General features: G+C 43.6%; 1 protein-coding gene across 1 annotated transcript in view; it reads right to left on the minus strand.

Moving 5' to 3' along the window:
- The window catches only part of UTRN (utrophin), a 348,477-nt gene extending 337,542 nt beyond the window's left edge, over positions 1-10,935 (minus strand). Inside the window, exons 1-2 of the mRNA XM_057364021.1 lie at positions 10,645-10,935; positions 9,576-9,732 (exon numbers count right to left, since the gene is read on the minus strand). Of these exons, the coding sequence (XP_057220004.1) occupies positions 9,576-9,654 (79 nt within the window). The 5' untranslated portion in view covers positions 9,655-9,732; positions 10,645-10,935. The remainder of the gene's footprint in view (positions 1-9,575; positions 9,733-10,644) is intronic.
- Between the last annotated feature and the right edge of the window lie 3,123 nt (positions 10,936-14,058).

Here is a 14,058-nt window from a genome sequence, read left to right on the forward strand (position 1 = left end):
GAACATGCTTCCTTTCTTTGGATATGGTACCCTACAACACACAAAGAGCTCTCACACCACAACCCTGTTGTGCACYTTGCTATAAAATAACTGATCTTGTAAGCCAAAGAGAGTTTGGGGATTTTTGATTAGAAAGATTTTGTCTGTTTGTTTTTCAAGTCAGAAAAGGTATATGCTGTCTCTGTATTTTCTTCAAGGAGATGAACACAGCCAACACTGTTAGTCACTATGTAAGCAAAGTAACTACCATCTTTTACCAATGGTGAAATATTTAACACTGTCTGCTGAGAAGGGGAAGTTGTTTACTATTAAGTGACAGAAAATCCACTTCAGAAGATAACAGGTAGAGAAGGTCTCAAATTCAGGAAATTCTTAGCTAAAAGACTTGGAAATACAACCTTCATGACCAAGTATAGAAATTATTTCCCCTCTTAAAACAAATATGAACAACAAAACACAGTTGATATGGAATTCATTAACTTCAAGTTTTAGGAACTTACTTGATTACAGCCTAAATTAATACCTTTCTAAACAGCTGCTTAAGAAATAAAAAAAAAAAAATCCAAATTTGGTTTTTTAGGTCCATGCCTCGCTTCTCTCCAGAGGACAGTCTACATAAACACCCCAAGAAGTCAGTGTTGAGATTTCATAGCAGGTTCTCAYGCTCCCTCCTGCCATGCATACATAGATGTGTAAGGAAGATGAAGACAGTGCATTAATCCTTTTGACATAAAAAGGCATTTGTCTTGACTCTGCAGAGGTATCATCCAAGAAGAAGCTCTGCAGGAGAACCAAGAAGCAACAGACACCATTGTGACTGATGCAGCATCACTCCACTCTTGCACCTCAAAAGCTCTCCGAGTCTTGACTGATCTAGTTTTCTTTGGATAAGAAAGGACAAGGAAAGCATCTACATGGAAACAAGCTGCAAACTGATGCCATCATTTCCCAATGCCCATAAATAGTAGAAAAAAGTTTTACAAGTAGTATGATGTACCTGGGCATTGAAAGCTTCTTGCTAGCACTGGAGTATACCTGCAAAAACTTGACCTCTGTACCTGTACATTTCACGTGTTGCTCTTCACCCGGGAGGGGAAAGAAGATGACAAYGGGGCTCTGCAGAGGCAGCAGTGCAGAACATCAGGTAATGAGCCTGACATCTACAGACTCTGAAAGAACTCTGCTATTCATAATTTTAGTGAAGTGTTTTACAATCTCTTTTCTTTCAAAACTGACTCTCCTGTAACCACAGAACTTTCTGTTAAMATTCAGAGAGCAAATAATGAATCTGAATTGGGYTTCAATAACCTTCAAGAYAGAAAWAACCCCAACACAGAGTGGTATGATTTGTGACAATGGACACAACTCCATCTGAATTCTTCCCTTCTCTTTCTCCCTTTCCATTTTGAACATGCTGACTGTGCACTTAAATATGAAATCACTTCAACATTAACGCAATTGTCAACATTTAACTTGTCCTATCGAGATAGCAATGTAATCTTTCAAAAGCATGTTTCACAGCTTTAATAAATTCTTAAAAGTCGGGTGAAACCACAACAGTGGTCAGCAGGGGAGGGTTTTTTTTTTTTTAAACAAGTCCTTTCATCCTGAATTAGCTCAATGGTCCCAGTGTCAGTGAGCCAATGAAACACAGCATCCTCACCAGCAAGTACCTGGGCACTATGCAAGTGACACTGTCAGACAGAGTACTCCTCTGCACAGATTACAAAGTATGTAAAAGTATTTTTTTGAGTATGAAGACCAGAGTGAATACTTCACATCTGTATTGCAACCTTTAATAACTCTCAGACTAAACTTAATAAACTCCAGAGTGTTAAATAAATTGTGATTTTTTTCTTTTTAAACCTCAGTAAATCAAACTAGAAAGCTCTAAACTGGGCACAACAGCCAGGTCCAAGAGAAAAATTCCTTAGCATAGAGGAAAAGCATTCAGAGCAAAGCAATCACACATCACTATTCCAGAGAGAGCAAAACTATATTCAGAAGGACACCACCAGACTTTCTTGACAAWAGACTGTGGAAGCTGAAAGATGTACAATGTTAACACAATATGTTCCCGTGAATTTCCACAAGAAGTCTCATCCAAGAACAAGATGTGCATGTAGAAACCAGGAAAAAAAGGGTGATGAACTCTCTCTGGAAATAATTTATGCTGRCCATAGCTGTTGTTCATTATAAAGCTATAACAGAAATAAAAGCCTGGAAAGAAGCAATAGAAAGGCTTTGGTYTGCTGGCATTTAACTACTACTTTATTTATTCTCTTCTGTTAATACAATCATATTTTATAATATAAATATTAAAACAACACTGAAACCAAAAGGCTTCACTCTACTTCCAGTGTGCTCCYATAAAATGATCAAATAAATCCCCATTTGTTATTCATGCCCTGACTGCTGCTMTTTGCTCATCTAGGATAGTGTGGTAAACTAGGAACAAAAAAAGCTGGCAAAACATTTCAGAACTTATCCATCATACCACTTTTCTCTGATCAATAACTTGTAACGTAACATTTTAGAAGCATATTCTCTTTGGTCTTCTGCCATGATCTAAATTAGGAGAGGGCCAAAAACCACGTTTCAGTGCTAGGAAAAAAAGCAGAGTACATGGGAACGAGCTAAAGTTATTTGTGGAATGAATTACAAGACCTATCAAAGCATGTTCTTTCATGGCTTAATTGCATGTTTCTCCATAGCTAAATGCATAAGCCATTGACTGGCCTCATATGTTTGTCTAATTTTGCTACAAAAATCTTTCCATTTTCAGATTGGTGGGTCCTCCCATTTTATAAGAAGGTGGAAGAGGGGAAATATCTTGAAGCCCAGAAAATTTATGGCTGCAAAGTACATTCTCTATACTGATCATCAAAATAGCCTTAGGAATACATAAATCTAATCTCGTCATGTAGCCAAATCCTTTCCTACTGTCACGCACCCTGTGTTTTTGAGATAGAAGTTGTTTTTTTACTGAAACACACCGTCACTGTCTCCCACCAGATACAAGTTCAGCAGCCCTTCACCTCTTCTTCCATATCCAGCAGGAGACCCACACACCTGAAAAGGTGCCAGGCTAGTGAATGCTTCCCCAGCACAGGAGCTGCCTCCTTACAAGAGGAACTATGATTAAGCTACATTAATTCTCAAGTTACTCYTCTCGGGCATCTCAACATGTTTAATAATGTATCTGGCCCATACACTCAACAGATTATTGAATACCTAAAATGCAATATATTACGGAGTGAACATATTTCTGAGCATAAGAAACCTTCACAAGGTCACTGCCACAGTTGTAGATGTGCAGATATGCCCACTGATAACCAGAGCTGGTCAGCTCACCAGAGGGAAGATGCAGCACAAAACACACCCAAACTCAACCCTGCCCTYGGCTGAAGGAACTGGAACTGCCCACACCCTCTGTCAGAGCTGACCATCATCCAGCAGCCTCTTACTGCCAACCAGCTCCCAGTCCAGGCACAGCCTCTGCAAGCTCCATCTGCAGCCACGTCATTGTATCCCAAGAGCTCAGATATACACGGGGAGTCAGGGACAGTGACCCTAACCCTACCGGCTGGTCCCACAGATAAGCAATAAGAAAATAAAGCTGCAAGTGTTTGCATTACAGTTCATTTATGTATTTTTTTTGGGGGGGAAGGGGGGCTTCACTTAAGGATGAGCCCAACTCAGGCCCAATAATCAATGCTTTTCTCTTTACTCCCTCCAAGGCAGTATCAGGTGGATGTCTTTCAAAGAAAAGGTTCAAAGACATCATATCCTAATAAACAAATAAATGGCAGCTTGACTCCTCCTTGATGGCTGATGTTTCACTGACTTTGCAGCTAGGTATATTTACAAATCAGTGGTTCCTAGCCTCATTCCCAAAACTAAAGCTTGCAACAGAGCCCTACCATTGCTTCTGTCAAACCCACAGACTCCAAAGGGCTCTTCTATTTCCTTAGGCTGTCATTTTTGTTTCAATCTTTAAAACTCCAACTTTCTTCTGAGAATATACTGTCACTTTCTGAAATTACAGCTCAGCTGCATCCCCAAAACACACTGGGGGAGGGGAGAAAAAAACAGACTTCTGACAAGGTATGGGGCACTATAACATTCTTTCAACACAATAAGGAGTCAGGCAATGAACTCCCTCCCACCTCATGATGTTTAAACCCTGTTATTCATTCTCCAGACTGTTATTAAGGCATCCAAATAGATGCAGGTCTCCACAACTTTGCGCTAGAAGTGCCTCAGTTCCCAAGATGGGTGGAATCTGCTGTGTTTTTCTAATTGTGCATTTTCCTTTGAAGGAGGGATACTATGCAACACATTAAATGCAGATCATGCRGGCTCCAAGCACACGACTCCATGCTGCTACCTGGCAGTGAAGCAGCTACGCTGTCCTGAGACAGTTCAGCTCAAGCCCAAGTGCTTATCCACTTCCACACCTACACTGATGTACKCATTCCTTACTGGTATTCAAAAGATTGTAATAACAATACTTCCCTACTCTTCCCTGCTCACAAGCATCAACCCCAACACGAACAATGGTCAAGTGATTCTGCTAGGAGAAACAGTCCAGGGGAAAACCAAAATTAGGAGTAGTTACTGAGAGGTGTTAACACAGCCCAGCTAATTCTTTGCTAAGCTGCCCAACGCTTCGATTTTTAAGAATTTCTTTGCACATGATAATATTTTCACAATGCTGTATGGGAGTCTTCCTTCTTTCCCCAGATCTGAGGGGAGAAGGGGAAACAGAGCTTCAAAGAGCACTAGGGAAGGACCATGGWGAAAGAAACTCCACATTGACCCTGGTCTGCCTCTCATCTAGGCACCCCCCCTCCACAGGACCCTCAACATTSGGGGCTTCCATACCCACAGCAGCCTCACCTCACACCAGCTTTCAGACCCCTTTAGAAACACTTGACACACTACACACAGCAGCTCTTACTCAGGGTTACRTCCTCATTTCCTGGCAGAGCACGTGCAAATCAGTGGGCTGGTTTTATGGTTTGGGTTTTGGGTTGGTTTTTACCCCTCCCTGTGCAGCCTCAATTTCTATTCCAAGGCAGAGTCGTGCTTCAAACACGGAGCAGCATATGTTATTTCTTCACCTACCAATSAAGATGCTAGAAGAAACCAGCCTGGTACTTCTATATCTGTCTTTTCATAAATGCTAGGCAATACCCTAGAACTGTCTTCATTGCAACATCCAATCTGTCCCCACCAGACAGCCCAAGAGAAGGAAGTGATGCAGCTGACAGAAAGGAGCCAGGCTACAGCAACTGAAAGGTTTAGTCTTAAAAAAGTCACTTCAGTAGCTGGAAACAAGGAGAGCAAGTTTGTCACTCATCTTTAACAGCCTGTCCATACACACTCTGCACAAACGTACCTAAAGAGTTCACTCAGTGCAAATGTGGCTTCGCCAACTCCGTACCCACTTGACAGAAACCTAAATGTCCACCTGCAACTATGACRATGACTGACAATTTCACACCAACAGAGCCAAAATGGGAAAGGAAAAGCATCACATTTGGCCTGTAGTTATGTGGCAGCGAGAGACACAGCTAAAGGAACTGGTTCCAAAGGCAACATGTGGCATCATGGGGCAGGGAGACCGCAGGAGCAAGGGGGTTGCCAGCCAAGTGTTGCTTTATGGGACACAGACAACAGCAGCAGTTGTCAGAATAAGCCTTGCCCCAAAAGCCCAAAACTAAGTTACAATTTCTTACAGCAGTCTTTTAGTCAAATATGTTTGAGGAGAATCAAGTTCCCCTCAATTCAGAGAGAGYTCCTATCTTAAAATGCACCAGAGGCACAATCTTCTAAATTTTTTTTTTGCCACATCTAACTGTTTAATTATATATTATCATTCGAAGCTACCATGACAGATGTTAAGTGAGTTTGTCTTTTTTCCATAATTAATCATARACTCATCTGTTCTTCAAGCCTGTGATGACAGCACTGTTTTCACCACTGTAAGGCAATCATCCCACAGCATTCCTTCCCGAAAACTATTGCAGTGAGAAAAGCTCACCTATATCTGCACAAGATGCCTTTCAAAGATATAAATCAGCTCCACATAGATTACTTCATACTACAAGTCAATTTAAAAAAAAAAAAAGGAAAACTTCTTTCCCATAGCAAGGCATTATACAGGTACACAGGCATAGCACAGGCTAAGAATGCTAAATAATACCAGTTATAAATATATAAACCTAGCATAACTATCCAGGAACAAGTGTCCTACCCACTCAACACAACTCAGCCATCAGCATTCACCACTGATGCAGAAAGAAGGGAGGCAAACAAATTGTTGGTCTTTCTGAGAACAAAAAGCAGCTTTCTTTATAAATACCATAGCTAAAGGTCATTTTATAGGCAGCTTTTGTCACCATCCAATTCTACTCAAAGTGCAGAAGATGCACCTTCAAAGGTAACTTCTAGCTACATGTAGATCAGTGCTAAAAACTACTTAATCAAAGAGGAGTCACAGCCAAAGCATGCAATAAATGCTAATTGGACAACAGGAAAAAGTATTTTTTAAAATCACAAGTCACAGAAATGATGTTAAGGGCATGGAAAACCTCTGCTCTGAAAAATCAAGAACTTAWCACTTATAACAGATTATAGTACATTCATTTAAAGTTTTTTTGCTGATGACTGAAGGAAAAAGTGTTTCCAACATAATCAATAACATGCAGAGATGCCCAAAGCATTTAATCCTTCATCCTCTCAGTTTGAACTCCCTAAAGAACAAATTAGACACTCACAAAATTACTTTTTCCCACCTGTGAAATCCTGTGACACACTTTTTTTTTTTTTTGTAAAAGTGACAAATGGAAATACTGTCAATTGAGTTTGATTGCTCCATACAGAAATTATGATTTTTCTGCAGTTCTTTTACGTCCTTCACACGGCACACTGGTAGCTTCCCAATCACAAGTCTAAGAAAAAAATTACACAGCTTGTTCTGCTAATTAAAAACAAGCAGAGACGGGCCCCACACAGCCCTGAGCAGGTGTAAAACCTTGTGTGTCTTAATGCAGTCCCATAAGAGTGACTTTAGATCAAAGCTCAGGTTTTCAATAACCAACACACTGCATGTATTGACAGTGCCACCTTTATGGCTTTCTAGYTGCCTCACAGTTTTACAAAGCAAGRTAACTAATGCAGCAATGACTAYCAAAAAAGACAATATATTCAGTTGACAGGCTGCTAAAGACTGAAGTTTACATTTGTATCCAAATATTTRGAAACATTTTTACTAGTACCACTCTCTGTTAAGGCCAGACAGAAAGATTCTAACATGTCAAATTATAGTTTCCCTCCAAGCTGTTACAAGAACAACAAAAAAGACTTAGCTATAGATCCTAAACATCACTTTCAGAACATGAATGTTGTTAAACAACCACAATATCCTGACAGCTTGGTGATCCGTTCAGAAGAGATGAAGACAAACATTGAAATAGACAAATAGACAATTGCCCAGGAGAGCAGAAAAGTGATCTTTACACAGGACATTATACATTATCTTTTATTTACAAAAATAGAGTAAACTGCTTTCGGTGTGCTTATTTAAAAATGCATAAGAATAATACACATTTTTAAAAATTGACATATTAAATCACTTAATCACATATTAAATCACTTGGAGAGTTTTTCACCCACTGTATTTTCTGTGCTTTATTCCAGTTAAAATATTAAATGCACMTTTGCATGTGCTCCCTAATCAAAGTGTTAAAGAGACTTCCCATAGCACTGGTGCTGAGAACTGACAGAGCAGCAAGAAACAGAACAGCCTATWTTCCGTGATAGCAAATGATTGTCTGTTRCTGATCTCTTGAGCCTCAAAAGCCRAACAGAGTCCATAGCTATCCCAAATATTAATAAGATTAMACTTTGACTGTATTTTAAGGCATTAATACTCAAGAGCATTTCAGGCTGGAAAAATCTTCCCAAAAAGTTAAAATTGAGTTGGTTTCTACTAAGTATCACTATTCGCATTCTCTTTCCAAGATATATGGAAAAATTAAAATATTTTCTCCTCAATCYTGACAACTAGCCTTAACTTGCAGCCACCTGCATCTCAGGAAACTTCAGTCCTTTCATTTGGAAAGCCCTTCCACAGATTTACTTGTAGTGAATGGTTTAGATCTGAGCTAGAGTAGTACAGTAATTTACTTGAAGAAATCMCACATCCAGATCCAAACCAGCATAATATTTACAAAAAATTATTTAAGATCAGTCATCACTCACTATTTTTTAAYTTAGTGCACAAGTCTTTTAGCCTTGTATTAGAATTTACAGCATTTTCTTGCTGGCACTGAAGAAATTTAAAGTGGTTGTAACAGGAAATTTACAATTATCTGCCCTAACCAAAACAACAGAATTTATGTCCAGTTTGTTCATTCATGAAAAACCTCACACATCCTATAAAACTGTACTACTTACACACATACATACAAACTGTCTGCAAGATACCCCCAGATGCAAAGCCATAAAAGATGTTGACTACACACTCCCAATCAAATGAAGTTACATCCAGAAGTTCCAAGTAACAGCAGAAAACAAACCAACACTACCGAATTCAAGATGAAAAACCCACAAGCATCTGCTTCACAAACTTCCAGAAGAGGAAGAGTGCCTCAGAAAGCAAATCTTGAAGAAACAAACTATTCAAACACCAACAAATCAAACCCACATCCTATGTAATCTGACATAGTAAATCACAACCAACTGAAGAGCTGTAGTTTTTAACATAAGGAAAATTAAAAAAACCCAAAAACCAACAAAACCACTGCTACATTTGCTAAATATCAAAGGAAAATGTTTTGATAACAGGAACATTTTGCATTTAAGAAAGAAAAGGGAACTTGTGAAGCTGAGGATTCARTCTCTGAATGGAGCACAAACTCCTACTAAGGTTTAAACAACYCACAGCTGTCTCTCCAAAACCTCTGATCTCCCCCTGCTCATTACCTACCCCAGCATCCATCAGAGCCTCAGGAGACCAGAACACACTATAACCAAACACAATCCTCATTTTCCCAATAACCTTCATATCTGTTACAGGAATGTTTTGCTGGAGGAAATGCCTGAGTGAGTAGCCTTAGACAACTGTTTTACATTAAGGAGGAAGTACATTAATTTACTGCACGAGTACTACCGCGATGCACTTTAAGGAGGTACAATGTTGCATCCACAGTTGCCATTTTCCRTGTCTGAGAATAAACACGAAAGCTACCAACACTGGGTTGCATAAGAGCACTTTAAGCACGTGGCTATTTAAATAAGTAGAGGTAATTATGATGCTGGAGATGGATCCCAAATAAACAAACTTGACTAATATTGACAAAAAACCCCAAAACAAAAACGCAGAGACCTACAATTACTGTTACTTAGYAGGGGAGCTGCACGAACAGCCTCAGTCAACTTGCTGTACTACCAACACATGCCCAAAAAAACAGCTGGATAAACGTGCTGTTTAAAAATACGACCTCATGTCACAAGCTGTGTGTAGAGGAAAAAAGAGGAAAACACCGTTTTCCTCGACTATTTACCTGATCTGGACTTGATGATGTCGCTGAACTCGCTGTGTCCCCCACCGGGTCCTTCCTCCGGGTCGGAGACGCGGGCCATGCTCGTGGGCTGCGGTATGCCACGGGCGGAGCCTAAATCCGTCGGGAGAAGGCTCCCATGGAGGCCCCGGCTCAACACCTACAGCACAGGAGCAGAAGGGCACAGTAACTCCACGGGCTACGCCAGGTGTGACTTCGCGTGCGRTGGGAGGGACCGAGGCTTGCTGGCCATGCCCACGCGAGTTACGGGGCAGCCGACCGGCCACTCGCTGTGCCCTGCCGTGGGACACTGTATGRTGGCATTTCAAAAGTGCGATGGCCCTAAAGGTGCAGCGGCACAGCTGAATCCTCAGCCGCRAAAGCCAAGCTTCACTCACCCTTGTGCGACCGGACGCCCTGTGCCAGCCATGACCCCCAGAGGGGCAGGACACGGTGCTTGCCGCGACACCACCGCCACCACCCGTCACCCAGATGGCACCGAGTGGGACAGCCCCGCTCGAGAGGGTGGCACAGCGAGGGAAAGGAGGCACAGCGGGCGCGCTCCCCCGGCCGGCCCGGGTCGCGACAGCCACGTGTGGGGGCAGCCACGCAGCCCCTCTCCCTCTCCCGGGTGGGGGAAGCGCCGCTCCGCAGGGCAGGCCCCGCACACAGTCCCGAGMACTCCCGCCCCCGCCCGGCCGCCCCGGCAGAGCGGCCGCCGCCCCCGCTCCCCCGGCGGGGATTTTGACCCGGCAGCCGGCCGGGCGTGCCGCCACCTCCTCCCCGCGGGGTGCGCGGCCGCAGCAGCGGTACCACCGCCCCGGAGCACCCCCACGGCGGAGCCGCTCCTCACCCCGGCTCCCCGCGGCCGCCCCGTCCCGCCCACAGGTGCGCCCGCCGCGGGCACTGCTTCCCGTCCCACGATTCCCCGCCGCCACCGGAGTTGGGGAACAAACTTTCCMCGCCGAGCCCTTCCCGGTGCCGCGGTACCGGCCGCCTCCCCGCAGGACTGCCCCGCTCCCGGAGCTGCCAGGGCAGCCGCCGACAGTACCASTCCTCGGCCGCTACTCACCCCTCGGGCACGGCGGCGGGAGGCGGCCGCGCCGCCCCAGGGCGCAGCCCAGTTCCCTCTCGCAGCCCGGCGGCAGCTCCCGCGGTGCTGCGCTGGCGGACCCACAACTTTCTGTGCGAGCCGCTGCCGTCCGCCCTCCCCTTCTCCTCCCCCTTGGTCCCCGCCCCTCGCGGCCCGGCCCTGCGGCGGCCCCTCCCTCAGCCCCGGCGCCCCCTTTGTTGGCCGGGCCAGCGCCGCGGTTGCAGGAGGGCCGCCCCGGCCGCGGCCCCTTCTCCGAGCGGGGGGCGGGAGGGGCCGGGCGGGCGCGGAGGGGAGGAGAGGGCGGAGCGGAGCGAGTCCGGGCCGCGCCCCCACCCCACGCCCGCGGGCGCTGCCGGCGCTGCCCCGCTCCTCCCAGGGCYCCGCTCCTCCCAGCGCCCCGCCCGAGGAAGCGGCGGTCCCGGTGGTGTTGCGGCGCTCCTCTCCTCCCTTGGGGCCTTCCCGGCCGCACCTGTGCGCACCCGCCTCTCCTGCTCCTTTCCCTCCCGAAATAAGCGCAGTCGCGCAGCTCTTTGGAGGCGAAGCGCCCCGCGGCGTCCCGTGAACACCGAAGTCAGGAAGTGTGGCAAAATTTGAGGAACACTTAGGGCATTTACAARCAGCCGGAAACAACTGTCCCGAAACCCGCCTGCTTTGGCCAGGTGTGCGTGCTTCCTCTCACGGGATCACTTGGCAGTGACAACTCCCGCGTGGTGTTCAGCCAGGCAAGAAAGGAACAGTTACGGATCAATAAAAATGTGCTGATGCTGGATGTCAGCAATCATTTTTGATGTATGAACAGACGTAAACGCTTGTAAAATATTTAGCTGACACTAATTAATTTATTGCCATATATGCGATCTGGGAATTGAATTTACTCATGTTTGCACAGGCAAGTAATCTGTGCTCACCTGTACTGTGAGGCTGCAGAACACGTGGTCATATTTATCTCGATAAGCATTAGTCTGAAGTTTCAGCACTATCAGAAAGAAATGCAGCTGAGTAATTCCTGTGTTCCTTACCAGGCCTCAGGACATGCAGCCCAAAATGTTTTCAAGGTTAGGTGCATTCCCAACACCCAACACTTCGCCACCTAAATAACWAAGGCCAGCAGTCTGCAGGAAAGGAGATGCAGAATTTATTAGCTAGCAGAAAGGAGGAAGCCCAGGCTTGGCAACCTACTTATACTGTATCTCCAGATGAACAGAAATTGGTAGCAATGTGAAATTAGGACGATTTGTCTTCAGAAGTCTTTTTTTCTTACCAATATACAGGTTTACTAGRCATTACAGATAACAAGAGTAAACAATGGCTATGTGCATGTTTGCCTAACCTAACTTTGATATTTGCCCTTATTTTACTATTTCTTCCAAGGAAAAATTAATACTTCAAAGAAACAAAACATGCTACCTGTAAAGTATTACAATCATAATTCTAACTGCATTTAACATTTTTCCTTCAACCTTTGATCTGTGCAGTACATATGGAGTAGGGACTGGGTCTTTCTGTATTGCAGGATGGAAGGCCTTGCAGATAGCTTGCTATATTTTTGCATTTCAAAGAAGCTCCAAAAATGAGGATGCCTAGCTTGGATCATTYCATGGATTTCCTTGGTGATTCAGTGCAAATTAGTTAATTCATCCCTAATCTGCTTAATCCAAACCACTGCATGAAGTCATTAATGGCTCTTTCTTATAAAGGGTAATAATAATGTGTCGAAAATTTTTGATGACTGGGATTGTGAATGTCTTGAGAATKGCAGCTCATGGATGACAAACACTATGAAGCCATGGATAGTAACACCTATCAGTGTTTAACTGTAAGGCAGCACTGAGCAGTAGGCTGGATTTATTGGAAAAGTATGGTTTGTTTTTGTGCCTATTTATTTACATTACATTGAAAAACCTGTATTGCAAATATAATGTTTGTGGTTAGAAGAGCATCACTTGTTCCCTGCTGCTCTTGACTGGCTTCTCTGCCCCATCCCAGACATTTCCCTCTGTGTGCTGGATTTTCAATGCCCAGTAATGGAAAAACATCCAAATCCAGATGTAACCTAGCTGCTTTTCGTGCAGTTAGGAGACATAAAACCCCATGTAAACCAGTGCTCATTCAAGAGTCAGCACAGATGGAGATTGTCATTTCCCACTGCTGGGTATCTAGCAGTGGTGCAGGGACAGGGATCCCAAAGCACTGCCTTGCCTTGACTAATGCAGGGAAATGCTAAGTGAAAAAAAACCCTTCCTTTTGTAGGCTGCACTGATGGGATTACTCCTTCTGCAGAGGTTACACAAGACCGCTATCAGGTAGCAGTAACTTTGATTGCTAAAAGCAGCAGTCAAGCTGATAAGCAGGAGGGGAGAGCTGGCGTATCCCACTTCAAACATCTGTGTGTAAGTCCAAGGTTCCAGCTTTTATACTCTTGCTCTGAAAGCACCTACAAATTATTTCTCAAAGAGACACAATACAGTTMAACCTGACAGCATTCATCTTTTTTCTTTTTCTTTTTTTTTCCCCGTTTTAGACAGAAGAAGCAACATTATGTTCCTTTGAACTGCAAAGTGCCAACAGAAGGGTAATAGAATAGTTGAGACTGCACACTATCTGAAGGAAGCAGTTGAATTTCTTCCTGGTGTGTTTCAAACATGCCTGTCTCCTTAGCCMTCCTCACTCTTTTGTTGATCAAAGCCTGAATTTTCTGAGCTAGTTATTTAGATTATAGGCTTCTCATGCAAGGGCTATATTGATACAATTTTATATATATATAWAAAATATATAATTTTATAGGGTCTTTAGGCGCATCTTCATCAGGKGAAAAAATTAAAACACCCTAACCCTTAATATTATGCATCTGTTTTAGGTCTCYCTAATTTTTTATTCTAGTGATTGGCAGAATTAGAAAATGATGACTAGCACAATTTTAAAATCAAACAATGGAGCCTTCACCTAGTTGTATTTCTAAAACCTGCATTCATCTACAAATACATACTGACCATTAATATGATGTGGATTGTGTGGCACAGATTACTCTTCTGTATATGCAGAATAAAATAGGAACATAAAGGCAAAGTCCATTAACCCCTTAGATAATGTTAAGAACGACAAAGGGAATACTGAAAAAGAAATAGTGAAGAAAGGGACTGAGAAGATGTGAGGCCCTTGAACTTTGACCAAAGTAAATACATACTTTGTTCCTTGATGCATGAAGACAATGCTGTTGTGAGGCTTCAGGCTCATCTTACCTTGTCTCCTTCTCTTTTCTTTGTTCTTCACATTTCTGTTTTCAGAATACATTCCTAATTGACAGGATTACAATATAACTAGGAATTTGGTATATCTCATTACCTTGAGATTGACTGCTACAATAATGCATGTGCCCATTCATCAAGGTTTTGT

This window comes from Malurus melanocephalus, unplaced genomic scaffold (genome assembly GCF_030028575.1).
Source record: "Malurus melanocephalus ecotype Western Australia unplaced genomic scaffold, MMel_1.1 scaffold_33, whole genome shotgun sequence".
Lineage (NCBI taxonomy): Eukaryota > Metazoa > Chordata > Aves > Passeriformes > Maluridae > Malurus > Malurus melanocephalus.